The sequence below is a fragment of the Accipiter gentilis genome, chromosome 7 (genome assembly GCF_929443795.1).
Source record: "Accipiter gentilis chromosome 7, bAccGen1.1, whole genome shotgun sequence".
Taxonomy (NCBI): domain Eukaryota; kingdom Metazoa; phylum Chordata; class Aves; order Accipitriformes; family Accipitridae; genus Astur; species Astur gentilis.
The window spans coordinates 40,649,715-40,667,756 of record NC_064886.1 but is presented as its reverse complement, the minus strand read 5'-3'; the positions used below and the strand labels follow the sequence as shown (position 1 = coordinate 40,667,756).

The 18,042-nt window shown below is 40.5% G+C and overlaps 1 protein-coding gene across 2 annotated transcripts; it reads left to right on the top strand.

Moving 5' to 3' along the window:
- Window positions 1-4,599: 4,599 nt before the first annotated feature.
- On the top strand, window positions 4,600-17,453 carry MEAK7 (MTOR associated protein, eak-7 homolog). Of its 2 annotated transcripts, none has more exons than XM_049804567.1 (8): window positions 4,600-4,717; window positions 6,385-6,561; window positions 9,241-9,471; window positions 10,227-10,371; window positions 10,996-11,436; window positions 12,722-12,840; window positions 14,029-14,208; window positions 15,243-17,453. In XM_049804567.1, the coding sequence occupies exons 2-8, from the start codon at window positions 6,394-6,396 to the stop codon at window positions 15,369-15,371; spliced, it is 1,413 nt and encodes a 470-aa protein (XP_049660524.1). In that variant the 5' UTR covers window positions 4,600-4,717; window positions 6,385-6,393; the 3' UTR covers window positions 15,372-17,453. The 2 variants fall into 2 exon arrangements, with proteins under 2 accessions (XP_049660524.1, XP_049660525.1); XM_049804568.1 differs by lacking the exon at window positions 4,600-4,717 and adding an exon at window positions 6,135-6,282.
- The last annotated feature ends 589 nt before the right edge of the window (window positions 17,454-18,042 follow it).

Here is an 18,042-nt window from a genome sequence, read left to right as displayed (position 1 = left end):
GGTCATGCATTCCTTCCAGTCACTAGGATCTAGTCCACAGCCCAGAGTAAATTTTATGATCTGTATACATGCAAGACATACTACAATTCAATTTAGTAAAGTTAGTCAGGCATTGCAGTTTTGCTGTAGATATAGAGGCTGCATCTTGGTGACATGTTTGCTCTCAGTTACTAGGCTATGACAGGAGGCTTTTATCACACCTGTAAGTACATTTTCTGAGATACTGCATATTACCATCTTTACTCATAGTCAGAGTCACCCCTTCACTGCACCCTTTCTTCCTCCTTTTATAGAAGGGAGTTGGTTACTAGCAGGCAGAGGTTTTTGTAAAGGGAACTGCAAAGACTTGCAAAACCCAGAACTTCCTTTGTGACTACCTAAGGACGTAGTTCTGATTACAGTCAGACTCTTTCTTTTAGCCATATATGGCAATCCCATAAAAACCAGAAGACAAATCAGGTAAGTAACTGCAAGGTTATAGCTGTCACAGCAGCCAATTAAATGCAGAGCTGAATAATATGTATATAAAAGGGCATCCATGTGTAGGTTTGGACTATACCTTTTAAAGTCAAAGGAATTTTGTGCTGAGGTCACACTACAAGATGATCAGTGGGCTGAGCCTACAACTAGTTTCATCAAATATCAACATTTTTGCAGGATTTCACTTACTGTGACTGTAGATGGCTTGTAAAAAATCAAGTCTACAGCAAAACAGGAAACACAGAACCTAATGGCATTAAAAAGAGGTACAATGACTTTTGTGTTCACTAGACCCTAAAACAGGAACAAGGGTCTTTTATAATTTAACTCCACTGTTTTCAAGAGGTCAAGTTTGACCTCTTTTGCAAAGGCCAGAGTTCTGCAATATAATGTAACTAAAATGCTGAGTAATAACTGTGAAGTTAAAAGTATCAAATCTGTTTCCTCCATGTAACTTAGAATACTGCTTATTAGGGTACTGGGTGGAAGAGAGTTTTGAAGCCCAATAGCTTCTTTGGAAGTATAGTCCCAATCTCCCCTTCCCAAAAGGTGAATATACCCCAAAAGGTGAATATACCCTAAAAATAACCTGCTGAAAAGTGCCACTGATGTGGTATCACCATTCTTTGGAGTTCACAGAATTCTCTGATGCCTGTGGCCTGAGAGGGCTGGTTTTATGCTCAGTGTATGTGTGAATACAGCTGACTATAAACTCTGGAACAGAAATCATCTGTATCTCTCTGTCTGCAGAGTCTTTGGCACAGCGGGGTCCCGCTCTCAGCTGGCCTTTAATAAGAACACAGTGGAAGGTATGTATCGTATCAAAGATGAATCAGAATGATTCTCTGCATCACTGCCACCAGAGGGTAACAACCTTAACACATGTGCATACAAGATTGATGAACAGCAAAATTTCTCCCTGTTCTAACTCAAGATAGGAAAAAAATAATTAAAAAAAAGCATAATCTAGGAAAACCAGATGTGCTTGATATAAACACACAGCTGCTCCGTTCATTGTTTACATTCTAGGTTGTTACTTTGCAATAATTTACTTTAACTGAAAGAGAGGATTATTAGAATTACATGGAACTAAGGCCATTTAGATTTTCTATAGTCCTGGCAAACTAGTAAAGCCAAACCTACTCCATTTATGCAAGTCACAACTATACAGTGTTTTAAATAAAGTGGTTTGGGGTTTTGTGGGTTTGTTTTTTCACTCTGCAAACAAATACACATCTATCACTAGTTCACAAAATTACCCACAATTGTTTCCAGAACCCTCTAGTGTCTTCTTCCTCTTTTTTATATACCAGTATATTCTTGAATGTCCTTGAAAGGCTTCTTAGTGTATTCTCTCTTTCTTACTAGCAGAAACAAAGTGACTTGAGACACCTAACTAGCTCAGCTAGAGCATCTGCAAATAGATGTGAGGAAGTGACTAGTCATTTGTAGAGTATTGCAAACTGTTACTCTTATGGACCAGGTTTCTAGCTTGATGTTATACACTCGGTGCAAAAAGGCTATGAAAGGGTGTTAGCCTGTGACCTGGAAATTCCCCCCCCCCCCCCCTCCCCCCAGTAGGAGCATAATCTATGCGATTTAGTGTTAGTATCTTGGGCTTTAAGAGAGTATCTACTCTGCAGATTACAGCCTAGTGTTACAGGCAAGTGACAAAACGCCATCCAGCAGCAGCAGGGAGTTCAGTTTAGATTCACAGTCAGGGCAAAAAAACTTACAGTTCGTAGAGTCACCTCCATTACAAATGGGCAAGACTTGAACAGAAGAGGGCAAAGCAGCACATGTATTCTTTGCAAAAGTGGCTGCTTGGAGCTAAGTGAGGCCAGGTACCCTTCAGTAGCTTTTGACTCATTCTGAGCAAAATAGTTAGAGAAGAGAGGTCATGAAGTCACCATATGTTTGTGAAGATGATACTGGTCAGTCAGTCTTCCAGTCAGTCTTAGTGCAGGGTCAGTTAGACCAGGATCTCTAGTCCTGTATTTCCAGACTGTAAACATATCCTAGAGACAGAGCTACAGTATGAAACACAACACTTAAAAAAAAAGCAAAAAAAACCCCCAAAACCTCCAATTGCATGTGAAACAGTATGTCCACAGAAACATTAGCCTTTAGAAATAAATTAAAGAAAAGAAGAAAAACCTAACTTGAGTTAAAAAGTTTTTTTTTCTTCTTCTGTAGGTTTCATTTTTTCTCCTTAGGCATCAACTGGAAATTCATTAATACTTATACAAACCAAACCATCACAGCAGACATTTTCCCAGGACCTGCTTATGTAGGCCAGGGAGGGACTTTTACCAGGAATAGAGTTTTGTCCTCATGGTCCATATTATGTTTGCAGAGTTAATGGGAAAGGGATGAAACTAATTTCTTATAAGAGCTTTTACTTCCACACACATGCAGACTATAAGCACGGGAATCCAACCACACTTTCAACAGGGCTGAAGCACTCAGTGTAGTCTACACAGCTAACTTTCTAAACATACGATGCCACCGTGTGGACAAATAAGTCTCAAGCAGTTTCCACTTGAGCCTTGCTGAATTTGTGCTCACATTACATGAACATCCCATTCATTTCCTTAGGTTTTTCTTGCTATGTCCTGATCCTGCTGATACAAGCTGGCTAACTTCCATGGCTCTGTGATGACCATAACAAACCAGAAGCAGTACCCATTTATTCAAACATGACCATCTTGGAATTCTGGTCAATATGTTCCTAATTCTGAGCTGGCAACAAGAAGAATATTCTACAGGTTTTTATGAAGTTTTGCAGACCATGAAGATTTAAAAAAAACCCCAGATGTATTTTTGGAACTTAACTTTATCAGGATTTTTACTTGATGCAAAAGAACAAAAAAAAAAATGGGAGTTCTGCCATGGCTAGTACAGATTATTTTCTTTCTTTTGTGTGTATAAAGGAACATAGATGCTTTCTGTTGAAAACACACTGATCAGACTATTATTGAAAGTTAAATGCCAAAGCTGCTAACCTGTTCCATGGTATCTGGTTGCAGAAACGCAAACAACGCCAGCTTTGTGGGAATCTGCACATCTTCCCCCTGGCTGGAAGGAGGCTTCACACTGAGCTCTGGCTGCAAACAAACCAACCAGAGTTAGACGAAGCATGGACAGATGAGGTGTCACTGCTATGAAGGCAAAGGCTTAGACAGATTTCAGGAACCAAACCCTATGCCTGAAAGTACAAGGCGTAGTAACGTAGCTGAGATGGAAAGTTGTTGATCTGAAAAAAGTGAGTTCTGGGGCCAGTTTTGCAACCACTGAGGCTGTAATTTTTTTCATACGTATTCATGTTGCTGACTGAAGGCCTGGCGGATCCCTAAGCACTGTCCCTGCAACGTTGCGTTTGTCCCTCAGCCTTTGTACAGCCTTGTACAGCGTGATTTTGCCAGTCACGAGATAGAAGTTTAACCTATTCATTGAGAAGTTTTGTGTTTTCTCTCCACTCCGTATTGCCATGGAAATTCACCAGAGCCTGACTGTATACCTTGAAAATGACATGTATGTGTCTGTACGTATATTACACACAGGCATGCACATCTTTTTTTCTTCCCAAAAGCCAAGAGCTATTCCCAGCACAGATCTGGGCCAGCAATGCCTTCTCCCACAGACCCTTTTGGGGTCTGCCCCGGTACTTCTTAAAACCTCTTCAGCACCGGGCACCCAGGCAATTTAGCTCTGACAGCGGCCGCTGGGGCCGATTGCTCTGCCCCAGCTACAACTCTGAATTTTCACCTTCTTTTTGAACCACATTTTAGGGCCGGGGAGTAGGGCCACCTCAGGGAGAAAGGGTCTCCCTCAGGGAGAAAGGGACCCCTGAGGGAGAAAGGGACCCCTCAGGGAGAAAGGGTCCCCTCAGGGAGAAAGGGCCTTCCTCAGGGAGAAAGGGACCCCTCAGGGAGAAAGGGTCCCCTCAGGGAGAAAGGGCCGCCACGGCCTCGCTCGGCTCCGGAGCTCGCCGGCTGTCACCTCCCTGCTTTCCCCAGCGGGCTCCGGGGCCAACGGCGCCCGTCCCTCCCCGCCGCGGCCACCGCCTCAGAGGCGGCGCCATCCCCCGCCGCGGCCCAGCTCCCGCCCTCACCGCGCTCCGCCCCGGCCGGGCGGCCTACAGGCGCCGGCGGGCGCCGGCTCCGTCTGACAGGGCGTTTGTGAAAGTCCAGGGGCCGATCCAGGGGGGCTGAACGGGGCCGAGGGTGCCCTGCCGGTAAGCAGAGAGGTGGGCTCGCCGTGCCGTCCCGCCAAGGAGCGGAGCGGGGAGGGGGGTGTCCTCTCGCCTCACACCCATCGCTGGGATGGGGATTGGGGAGGGGTGCACTAAGCATACCGGGAAATACACCGGTAAAATGGCAAACCGTGAAGCCTTTTGCTCGGCCCTGTACCGGTCCTGCCTTCGTGCCGGTGCGGGGAGGGCGGTGTGTCAGCCCCGGGCCTCGGCCCCGCTGCCGGGCTGCAGCCCAGGGCCGCCTCGGCCCGTTCGCGGCTTGTGCTTCCCCGGGCTGAGGGAGAGGGGTCAAGGACCCCCGTTCTCCAGCGGTTTGCTGCTTAAATTAATAGCATCTTCGCGGTTTTTCGTCCAGGTTACCGTCGTTTCCACTGACCCTTTAGGGTTTACCCCGCGATCGACATCTTCCTGACAGGCAAGCGAGGCTTTGGGGCCTGTACTGGTCAGTGAAGGTAAAGAAGCCCAACCCAGCTGCTTAGGTACAGTTGTTTATCAAAGTCAGCATCAGTTAATGACAGAAGGGTTGGGTTAGGCTAAACAAAGAGTCCTTCTGAGGCCGCTGAAGGGCTTCGTGAAGGGCTTGTCTGGAAAAAGAGATCTCTGTGGAACTGGGAATCCTGCACCAAAACTGAGGTGCCAGAAGGGATGTGGAATTTGGGGAAAGAAAACTATGAAAGGATGTTTTATTCCTCTTCTCATCTTTTTTTATGTTGCCACCCCAGCAGTGTGTCTACCCCAGATAGATGGGAAGGCTGTTTACAGTAGTGACTGTCATTACGGTCGTAGTGGGATTTCAGGCCCTACTATGGCACTGTTAGGTCTGTGCTGTGCTGCTCCAGGGAGAAAGCCAGAGCATGTGGCCCAGACAGCACTATAACATTAGTCTCTGTAATGCAGGTGAATCCTGGGACAGAGAGAAATCACAGTTGTACCATTAAATGTGGAAAACCGAAACCAACCCCCCCGCCAACCTTAATTCTGTGGTTACCAGCTCTCAACAACTTATTGACTTCATATGAAGCCGTGTTTTTGATGGATCTTGCGTTGTCTTCCTAAATGTTTTTGTTACTGTGTTTCTTGTCAGCTTTTTGAATTATTTTTGTGTTGCGTCCTTAGAAAAAACATTGTCATGTCATCTTCAGAGACTTTACAGTGATGGTGTTTTAGTGCCACGTGTTATTGGCAGACTTAGCTTCAGTCCATTAATGCATCAGAAAGATGCAGCATAATCTGTCATAAATAATCCATAATCAGGCTATTTCCTTCATGTTACTGATGTATTCCAGCTGACAGACCCATGGTCACTTTGTACAAGCTATTTTAATCATTAGTTCATATTGGTTTTTCCATTTGATAAGACTTGAATGAGGGTTGAATTGGTAGACAGGATGGTTTTAGCAAAGAGCTGGCAGATTGTTGTTTTTTAAAGTACAGTGACTGTTCATGGATGTTCTTCAAGTTTGTTAAGTCTCAGTGAATAGAGACTAAACAGTAATTTTAATAGTTTCCTGGAAGGCTGTTAATTTGTTCTTGTAAAACTTGCACTGGTATGTTAATCTGTTTGATATCTCTTTGATGGTCATTGTGATACCTTTCTGTGTTTACTGTTTGTTTGGGTGGGTTTTTTAATTCCTTTTCCTTTGCTTCAGGTTGAAAAGATGGGAAATACAGAAAGCAATGCCTATCAGAATCACCTTTCCAGATTTCTTCCTGAGGAGCAATCTGTCATTGATGGAGTATTTGATACCTTATCAGGATTGAGCGGCTCAGCTGGAGCAAAAAATGGCAAAGGTACAAAGAAAACTGTGACTCTGGCAGCACTACAGGTAAGACAATCTATTATTCCTGATATATCTGTGATGTAGTGCATTGAACATAATTCCAGAAAGAAACAAAAGATGTGGCAATAGTTACTTTTTAAGGATTGCTCGTCTCAATGTAATACTTAATGTTTTGGGGCAGGATAGATATTTAACTTTTTCTTACAGTTTAACATGAGTAGTGACTTTCAGGTTTGTATTTTTCTCTTAAATTGCACTGTTGGGTCAAGTTGCAGCTTTCCTGAATCTGAAGTAAGTTGGGACATATGAAAATATTTTTAAAGAAACTTGAAAAATGAGAATATTCTTCCCCCTGGAGTGTGTGATTATTTAGAGATTTTCTTGAGAAGCTGTCACAAATTCAGTTTGTATTTGGTTCTATCTTTCTCCCTCAGTTGCATCCCTGTCTCTAATCTTTTTACTTGCATTAGAAGGAGAGAATTCAATTTTACTTGATTAAGCTGTGGCTCCCTGTTTTAGCTAATTAACATACATTATGCTTTCTGATTAACTTTGCATTCATTTTCTAATCAGGAAAGAAGAGGAAAGTGATTTGTTGCAATACTTGGTAACTTCAGTTAGGCAGGAACCAAGTGGCCAGATGAATGTAGTATTAAAAGTGTATTTTTATATATGTTACACAGTTAATGGAATCAAATTAAAACTCAGGGAAAGCAGCAGGTTATTTTAAGGTATTTAGCAATGCATCTACATACAGACCAGCTTTAGCCTTCCTCCAGCCTGGCTGTTTATGAGCTACCACCAGTTTGGAAACCGTGTTGCTGCTGCCCAGCTTTTCAGCCCTAATAGGTCCAAGAACCTGGTCCTTGGTGTCATTAGATTGGGACCTGGAAGAAGTTCTCTTTCTAGCTTTGCCCCTAGATCAATGTGACTTCTGATGAACGTTTTTTCTTTTCCCTTCCTGCCTTTTTGTTTGCTAACTTAAATTAAAATCTTTTGAAAGACTGCCTGTAGGTGCCTAATTCCTTAGTGCAGGGACTGCTGCAATGGCATGCTTGCCTTATAGGTGTCTATGCTCATGCCTGAGCTAGATTGATATATGTCAGATTTGATCTAGCAACAGTCTGGTAACATTGACGAGGCCCCAAACATAACCTCATGTACTCTGCTTAGGCTCAGTGCTTTACTAGAAGGAAACTACATGGCTTCTGGACTAGAGCAGGCTGTGTTGCATAGCTTGGAAAGCAGGTAGAGCAGGTATCTCTAAATACTTTCTTGAAGCCATTTAAGACAAGGATGCTAAACTGTCAGAGGTGTGAGTTTGTTAGATGTTTGTTAGTTTCCCTTTTTACAGTCCTTTTTTGCACCCCAGTTCTACTCATTGAAAAAGCTATAAGTATAACAAAACAGTGCAACAAAGTTAGTGGTGGGTGGGAGAGGGTAGGGAGTAGGTAGGTGATACCGCAGTGTGAAGTAAAAAGCCCTTCAGTATAGTATTTTTAATTATGTTCCCTGCTGCTTGTCTCGCTTCAGGCTCATGTAACACTTTTAGAAAGCCTCTTAAAGACAGCTGTCCCCCCTGTGACAGTCCCTCCCTCAATATGAAGCACTCTAATGTGCAGGACTGGCTGCTAATTCTGCTTCTACTGAAATCAATGAGAGTTTTACCACTGACGTCAACAAAAGCAGGGTAGAGCTTGGCATACTGGATCTTGCCCTATATGCACAGCAACAGCCATTAACATGAAATAGGAACAGCCCTGGTGGCTTCAATAGGAGTGGTATTGAGCCAGCAATAGATTGGTAATAGCAGCTCCACTGAATATAGCTGGAGTGCTTTTACACAGGTGGAGCTCCATTGATTTCAGCATAGTCCCCACAGGGCTACACCCCTCTATATGAGTCAAGTCAGGTGTTCAGCATGTTATGCACAGTGCTTTGTGCAGTGAAGACACTGTGTAATCGTGTCCTAGTGTATGGATGTATTATAGATTATTTTTAAACAGTGTAATTATCTTGAATACTGAAAGTTTCTTGAATTCAGAGTCAGATCTTTCCCACAGTGTTGTGATGTATGATGACGTATACCAGTTAGATTTCAATTCAAAGGGCCAGTCATGTAATTTAGATAAGTAAGTTTTGATTTCGACTGTCCTAACATCAGGGATGCCTTATAGAAATCAGGCGATCTCAGTTTTGTTCCATGCTTGAATTAGATGTTGCTATGCAGAGGGAAACTACTCAGTATTTTTTCTACATGTGCATGTAGGGTTAAACACATTGCCTGCATTGTCTTGAGGCCAAAACTGAGATAGGGGAGAAACTTTACTTTCTCTTTGTTTTTAGGTATCTGTGAGCTCCACTATCAAAAACAGGGTTAAGGACCGGCGTAGTTGTAAACCTTTACAACAGAGTTAATATACAGAAATCTTTTGCTAATATCCTGTAAACACTTTTCAGTGTTGGGTTTTTTTAAATCCATGGCATTTGTGGAAAACCAATATCAACTTAAATCACTAAATTGTATTGGAAAGGAGATACTGTAAAAATAGAGGGTTTTTTTCTGTTGGAAAACCAGTCCTTTGACAAAAGTTTGTTGCTGATAGTAGATACTTGGTATTGAAATCCTTCATTCATAGCAATATCTATCAGCACAGATTAGCTGGAATATATTAGTTATTCTTCATTTTTAAAATATGTTCTTTGCTGTTTTTCTCGTTGTAGGCATATATGCGGGAGCCATTACCAGAGCAAATGACTGTTCGGTTATACAATGGAATGAAAAGTATTGACCTGACTGGGAAATCATCTGGGCTGAGTGAACAGATTGCTAAGGAGCAGTTTGTAATTTTTATGTCAAACCTCTTAAAAGGGAATGCAGATGAGAAGATTACCATAATAATGAGAATGATCTCCAAGACAGAAGGGTCTGTGAAGGGCAAACAAATCCAAGAGGTAAACAGGCAGTTTAAATGTGTGTTGGGGGGACAGTAAGAGAACAGACAGAGACAGAAAGGTAATTTGAAGGTAATCTTTAGAGCACAAAATTCAGAACAGGGATTCCTGACTTTTTGTATTTTTTTATCTCTTTACCACTGACTTGCTGATCTGGGACAAACAGGGTAGGCAAACTGGGTTATATGGGCTGACCATTTCAGCTGTGGGCTTTTCCATACTGACTTGCCTACTTTGAGAACCAGGATCTGGATTTTGTGAAGAGCACCGACTGTTTCATGGTTCACAGGATCACTATGAAGGGTGCAGAGACTGGCTATATTTAAGAGCCAGCAAGGGTGGTGGTGTGGCTGGTGCTTCTGGGAACTGAGCAAAATGCTTTCTAGAGCTTTAGTTGCAGGATAGATATGTGAATCAAATACATAACTTGCAAGGTGGAAGTGTGGCATCTCCCAAAACAGTAATTCACTAGCAGCTCCTACCACTGCAAAATTTGGACCTCCCCTCCCTCTTTCATGCCCTATGTTATGGAGATGCTTTGTGAAGTAACATTTACAAAAAGTCTTGAAAAAGGATACTTTTCAAGACCTATGACTCTGAAACAGCTTTACTGTTATTTCTGACTCGTCATGAGATGTTTCTGCCATTGGGATTACAGCATCAGTACTACTTGACTTTATTTCCAGAAAGTCCTTTGAAGCTCTTGGCAATTTCATTTAAGAAATGCCAAAATGGTGATGTTCTAACCTTTTAAGTTCACAGAGGATCTGATCATGTCTGTAGTCCATGTACTGAGTTACAGGAAGGAACTGAAAGGTTGGAATTCGGAGAATACTAGGGATTCTGCAAGTGGAGTAAAGGCTCTGGCTTCTCAGCTCCTATCAGAATTGAAGCTTGCAGGTAAGCATCACTGATGTGGTATATCCCCGAATAGCACAGAGCTCATGTAGTTGCTGATCTTTCAAGAATTTTTCTCTTCAGGTCACATCTTTGAGTTTAAATGGCGAGACCAATATTTCAAACCTAGTGCTTTGCAAATGACTTGGGAATTTCATTTATTTTACCCTACCATCTTTCTCACTTCTATTCAGGAGAGCTTTGGTTTGAAGTCCTGGTTTAAGTGGACATACAAAACTATTTGTCATGGAACATACCTATTTTACAAATACCTAACTTGCAGGTGACGGGCATCTAGATGCATGTGCATATATTTATGACTGTATGTCCTTTTGCACTCTTGTAATAATAGATTTTGCTGTCTTGCAAAGAACATCTTGTGGGTTGTAATTAGGGGTCCATGTTCCTTAATCATGACAGCCCAACCAATGGATGTCACAGGCAAATGTTTCTCAGTTCTGTGGATACATCTGCTTAACATAGTTGACACTTTACTGTCACCCTCTCCTTTCATATCTGGTCTCATGTCCATTAAAATAATGGAATATTGTGCTTACACTTAAAAGTCAACTGATTATTTTCCAGACCGGGAGACTTACTACTGTTTCTGTGTGTTGTCTTATTTAGATGGGACAAAACCTGTGGGTCCTCAGCTGATGGAGACAAATTTTGATCAAAGTGTCATTGAGGATTGGGTGTACAGAGTTCCACAGATCTCAATTTTCCTCAGTGTTGTTATCAGGCAAGGCCTCCATGTTCTGCATTCTCTCCCAGACCAAACCAAAGACATACTCAACCTGGTTCCAGGCTGCAAAGGCATCAAAGGAAGAGGACTTGTCAGTCTCTTTGACATCCCATCTATCATATACATCAACTCCCTTCTGCCTGCAGAGCTACAGCACAAGTGGCAGCTTTTATTTTCTTCTAGGCTTCATGGAGAAAGCTTTTCACAGTTATGTGGGCATATAGTGAACAAAGGTCCTTGTGTAGTGATCTTAAAGGACTTAGATGGTTATATCTTTGGTGGGTTTGCATCTCACTCCTGGGAGGTGAAGCCACAGTTTCAAGGTAAAACTCACTTTTCTTTTTCTAGTATCTCATGGCTCTCGTAAAACAGCCTATTCTGTACAGGTACAAGAATGCTGTCCACTTAATGGATACTGTCATTTTACTTCCATGACGTGCAGTATTTCTTATACTTCCAAGTGTATTTTCCCGTGGCAAAAATAACACTAATTTTTGAAAAATATAGAATACATGCTAAGTTATTGCTGCTTTGTACCCCGTCAGGCATATTACTGATTAATGTTTCCAGCTTGTCTGTTATTTGATAAGACTTTTAAGATTGCGGGACTTACTGATCATGGAACAAGTTTTCTTTTCAGCGAAGTCTATCAACCCCTGTAGCTGCATGGGTTGAAAATGAAATGAAAATGAAGGAAATGCAGCATAGACGATGAATTAGAGTTTAAATAAGATGTCCAGCAGATGGCAATCTTCCATCTCAGAACAGCTGAGCCCAACACCAGGTTAAGCCTCTTGTTGCCATTTGTGCACTGTCTGTCTTTGTTTCCCTTTTAAAATCCAGCAGCAAAAGGGTCCTTTGGGCAAGCTAAACTTTTTGTTTCCTTGAAACCTCTGGGGAGAATAGAGGGGCATTTGTTAACTCTTTGAAAAGAACTCTTGTGATGGCTTTCTGAAAAAAAAATTAGGGACTCCGAATAATCTGTTGTGCTGGGAATCCACACTTTTGCTACATTAAAAACTGAATTCCTATACTTAATTACTATTTGATAATTACCACTTCATTCAGTTAATATAATGTTATGTTACACTGATTACACAACACTCTCCTTGTGTTTTTTCCTGATGGAATAACACATGTAGCATATTAGACAATCACACCACAGCTCCCTCTGAATAACAAACTGGGCATAATGAAAACTGTACTCTAAGTCATTGACCCTAAATAATCTATATATCAATATAGTCAGAACTAAGGGTGTCTGCACCCTTAAGGATAAGGATCTAGCAGTTTGCCAGTTTTAGATGTTACAATACAAGCCTGTGATAGGTGTACCCTTACATAGTAATGTAATGCTCTAGTCATGCCTCTGACTCTGCCCTTGGTCACAGCCATATAATCACATTGATTTCTGTGACCCTGCACAGAGTTAACTGAGAATAAACAGTAGGTCTAGATCTTGATGAGAGATAGGTATGACTTTCTGAGATTGCAGATGCTGTCATTGATTTATTCAGCTGCACTTCTTCAATATTTTTTTCCTAGCCTATTTATAGGCAAGTTACTACTTGGCCAGTTGTCTGACCTCAGATGCTTTTCTGTTTACAGGTGACAACAGATGCTTTCTGTTTTCCGTTTTCCCTTCTCTTGCTGTATACACATACACAGGGTATAATGACCACTACATGTATTTGAACCATGGCCAACAAACAATGCCAAATGGACTTGTAAGTATTAAGAAATGACAATTTAGAAACTGGATTCGTGGCTGGTGTATGGAAGTGTTTTGTGTTTTTTGTTTCTGTTACTGTGAGCAGATTTATTTCACTTGTTATTCTCTGAGGAAATTTTCATCCATTCTCTGTGCTATTTGTGCCATACTTCTAGTAGGAGGATTTTTTTTTCTTTTTTTTTTTTTGTTCAAGTATCAGTGTAAAGTGTGAACTATGGAGAACCGCTTACAGTCTTGATAGAATCTATACTTTTCAGTTTATATGTACATTGAAATACTGAATCAACTAAGATGGAATTTATTTGTGTCTGACCCAAGTAGGTGGTCTTGATGCAGGCTAGATTTATGGAGGTTCTGGGAAGAAATCTTTTTGCCAAGTTTGGTTATCACAGAAGTCCTTCTGGCAGTCCTCCCTGTTGTCTGGAAGAATTGACTGCATGTATCCACATCACTGAAGCAGCACAAGCTAGCTGATCTATGTAATTGAGGATTTTTCCACAGGCTGTTCTCACTGCCACACTAACTGCTTTTTAAATAATGGGAGGCTGAGAAAGCCCAACAGAATTAGAGTACAAGATTTGCATGTAGGCTGCTGCTGTTGTGTAATTACAGTGGCAGAAGCTCCTTTTACTCAAGTCCACGAATGAGCTCTTCGGATGCAGAGGAGTTTCTACAGAGCTACAAACATCGCCTATTTTGAAAAGCACTTCACAGTTTTGTGGCATTATGTGCCCATAACTTTAGGAATTGCAGCAGTCTGGAGTAAATTTGCTCTAAAGAAAGCAAACAACATCAAATTACATTGTTTGTTTCTGTAGATACTTTTCTAAATGGAAAAGAGCAAAACCAAGCACTTTCACTGTGTTTGAAATGGAACTGTTAGTCAATAAACAAAAGCCAATGAGCTAAATTTCTGGCACAAGAGGTAGCTGACGTGTTTGCAGATACTGGTATTCTGTACAGTGTAGAGGGAGAGCAGTATCACTCAGGTAAATTCTTGTTTGTCTTCAGGAATACTGGATTTTGGTACAGAAGCCCAGGTTCGCTTGGAATACTCTTTTTCACCTATCCATAGAAGTGTGGCATAAATACTGAAATTTGCAATTTATACTTTAGGTTTCATAACTTGCCCACTCTGTTTTACACGTATAACAAGTGGTTAGTGTGCTGCTTTGGTTCACAGGGTATGGGTGGACAACATGGGTACTTTGGACTCTGGATAGACAGTGACTATGGGAAGGGACACAGTAAAGCAAAACCTCGATGTACCACCTACAACAGTCCCCAGCTGTCAGCAAAAGAGGATTTTACACTGGATGCCGTGGAAGTCTGGGCAGTGGGAGACCTCCCTGAAAGTGCAGGGGTAGGTGAACAGAATTGAAACATGTGAAATTGTGTCCTGATTGGAACAGGAGATGCAAATGCAAAACTTGGCAGTTGCAGTTTTCTGATTAAACACTGTCTTTCCATTGTAATGAATAATATTTTCTTTAACTGGCCCTGTGATGCCATATATTTTGTAGCACGTAAATGGCAAAACAGTAGTGGAATTATCGAAGGTGCCAACAAGAAATAACATCAGGAGCCATGAAATGGTAGAGTCGAAAGAGCTGTACTTTATTCTGAATTTCAAAAAGCCTTTCTGATACTGAGGAGTGGTTTCCAGGAGGAACCTCCTTGGAGGGGTTTGTTAATACCCAGTGTTTGTAAAACAGAAAGCAAGCACTAGAAGCTCACAAGTAAAGCCTAATCTGTAGTTCAGGAAGAGAATGCAAAAGATTTCTTTATAACTTTAAATTTACTATTGTTTTACAATAAATTTATGTGAATAGATTTATCCTAGTCTTTCTCCACCTGATTTATTTCTGGGAATGAGTAGGAGACCTCTTTCCAGTCTCCTCTGTTCCTGTAATTTAGTCTCTTATTAAACTGTCTGAACAATTTGGTGTTGTTTTCCTTAAATTTCATTTCTTTCATACTAAATTCATGTGCCCTGTCTGTTCACTGGACACATAAATAGAAACAGAACAAATTATTTACAAAAAACATTGAATCGTACTTGAATCTCTTTAAAAAAAAGAGTTCACATCTGCACTTCAGACTGAGGTCGGGTTAACCGGGATGTTCTGGCTGGCTTGTGACCTGAACAAACTTGAAATAGCGTACTGTCATCTTAGGAAAAGTTTATGACTATTTTGTGTAACTGCAGCAATAAAAATAACTTGATGTATCCCACTGAATCTTAAATGCCTTGCTTGGAAAATATGTATGCTTCCTTGTGACAAGCTTGCAAACCAGATTACTTCTGGACTTTAGAGTATGTCTTTTTCTTGTAGCCTGATAGTGATTCATTCATAACGACATTTTAAATCTATTATATTTTATTGTGTTTTGAAGACAAAAGGTAAGAAGAGTATCCTGGATGTAGATCCTGAGGCTCAAGCCTTTTTGGAAATGGCTGGAAAAAGTCGTCAGAGCGAAGGTCTACGAGAACCCGTTGAAGAGGAGGAGGATGATGATGATTAGAACAACACAGTAACACGAAAGACCTTTTTTGCTCCTGAATGTTAATGTTCCTTGGACGGGATATTTTTTCCTCATTTTTTTTTCCTTACGTTTACCTAATTATCTGTGATGAAGCTTAAGCCTCGTACTTATGCAATATTTAGATCCAATACAATATACTGCCTGAAGGGTCTTGTTTGGGAGAACAGAAAAATTAACTAGGTACTTAATCATTAGACATCTCCACGTTCTAGCTCAATATGAATTTGCTAGCACTGCTGATAGATCCTGTCTGCATACAGAATTAAAAACAAAAGTAGTAGTTACTGACAGTACTGCTTAGTGTCTTGGAGAGTTGATATGTATTTATATTAAGACTGTTCAAGACATTAAGGCTCTTATACCTCAACTGTACCTCTTTATTTGCATGCAATGAAGTTAGTCAGTGAAGCTTGCAAATTGTAATGATGTCTTACATTGGTAAACATAGTCTCCATGATTTCATATGAAGGATGCTATTAATTTGCATTGCTCCAGTTAAAGCATTAAATTCCATGTTTTGTAAGTCAGATTTTCAGCAAGTGACTCTATGGGCTGTAAGATGTACAGAATCAGATGCAAAGTATACAGTATCCAGTTTTATAATACTACACCTTAGTGCATTTCACTTAAGATCTTTCTGTGTTAATTTGCCTACTGCTTTTTAAACTTAGTGGAACAGTCATTGGGATTCATTCAGCCATATTTATCCTAAGAATGGGCCATACCTCCAGCAGAAATGCTCTAGGGAAAATACCTTCTTTAGTAGCCTCACTTGAGGCTGGAGTAAAAGATCAGGTTGTAAAAAGGATTAAGAAGCTCCCACAGTTAACTGGGAATAGTATCTGCAGATACAGTGTTAAAAAAAATATTTTAAAATCAGGGTTACGTCTGTAACATGTTTAAAGAAGGCTGCTGTATACTTTATTTCCACATAATTAATCATTACTGTATTATGGAAAAAATTGCAATGTGAAATGGAACAAGTGGGTTGGGGTTTTTGCTCTGTTTTGTTGGCTGTTCATCAGTCAATGCCAGTTTTGTCAGGTCTCTCACACTCAGGGCCTTTTGTACTTGAATCCATTCACATCTATCAGTAACTATTAGTTTGACCTTGCTAATTCTATGTGTAATTAACTTGTTAAAAATAACTCTAATTTCTACCAGGGACTGTTATTTTTAAGTTGGCAGATTACATTTAGTTATTCAGTTATTTCCTAAGGAAAAGGACTGTATCAAATCCCCTTTGTCCTAGCATGAGTTCATCTTCTGTGCAACTTAGAGCAAAAAATGTGCTGTAAGAGTCTATACAAATACTGCGATTCCTGATCATGTGACCTTCCCTTAAATTATTTCCCTTTGTATGTTCTTGAATGTGTTTTTTTAATTTACCTGTAGTTTTTCACAGGGAGCCAGATTTGAATATTCTGAATAATCTGTACTTGTGCCTTAATGTAGATCCCATTTTTAAAAATTTCATTAAACAATATGAATTTAGCCTTGAAAGGAGAGCATGAAGAAATCACTGCAGCCAGACATCTAGAACTCAGCTGTGCATTTTGTATGCTACCTGAACTAAAGATTGGGCATATATGCTACCTGTTCCAGTACAGAGTATGCTGTGAAAAGCCTGAGCTAATGTCCTTTTATCTTGTATTTGCTTAAATAAACCAGATAGTCTCCCAAGTTTGTAACACACACTAAAAAATGTAAGCATTAAAACAATTACACTGATACTGTTGTATAGTTTTCTTCTCTGTATATTTTAATGAGACTTTTAAATAGTACAAAGTAGGGAGCGCTGTATAGGTGGCAAGTAAGTACATGGTGCTTTCTGTAAGTGGGGCGATGCTGGCTTTTGTTTTAACATTCTCAAACACCCACCATATGTCTCCAAGGTATTCTTCACTTAGTGCCTAAGCATACTAAATAACTTGAAGTGGATGGCATACAGGAATGAGATAGTTGAATTTCTGCAGTTACACATAAAAGAAACAACTAGACTTACTTTTCCTTCTGTTACAAGGCAGATACTTTTCTTTGAGAACTGAAACGATTTGTGAGCAGATACTATATGGGGAGGGTGAATTGCACAAAGCTACTTTTCACCAAAAATATTTCAGTGGCCAGGTTTTCTTTGAGTTTAAGTATCAGTATAGCTGGTTCTTTCTAGGCTATGAATCCAAAATGTAATCCTGTTTAAACATCATCTTGTGAAGATTGGCATAGCGTTTTGACCTCTGAAATGGTGATTTTTGACAAGTTTGTATCTGAGACTCTTCATCTTCACTTTGAAGTGAAGGTATTAACCTGGGGCAAGAAGAAAACTGACACTATGGCACTTTTGGCAAATGTATCAGTGAAGCGTTATTTACTAGGACACTGCTGATTCAACCAGCAGATGGGATTATTCAAAATTGTTCTTTAAATGTAAAAGATTGGCTTGGAAGAGACTCAAAAAATTTTTTTTCCTGAACCTAATGATTAAGCAATCTGTGCTTTGAGTTCACGCATCTAAAAATGTCTAGAAAGCGTTTGTCAGCAGTGGGCTTAGCTATGATCTAAACATCTCTCAATCACTTTTATGCAGCTGTTGATCCAACTGCAAAGCTTAACACCCCTGCTGTGTACGTGAGTCATCTTTATTCTCATG

Coding starts and splice junctions, on each gene's coding strand:
- MEAK7 (XM_049804567.1), top strand. CDS start 6,394: ATGGGAAATACAGAAAGCAATGCCTATCAGAATCACCTTTCCAGATTT. Junction 9,472..10,226: donor AGGGCAAACAAATCCAAGAG/GTAAACAGGCAG, acceptor TAACCTTTTAAG/TTCACAGAGGATCTGATCAT. Junction 12,841..14,028: donor AAACAATGCCAAATGGACTT/GTAAGTATTAAG, acceptor TTTGGTTCACAG/GGTATGGGTGGACAACATGG.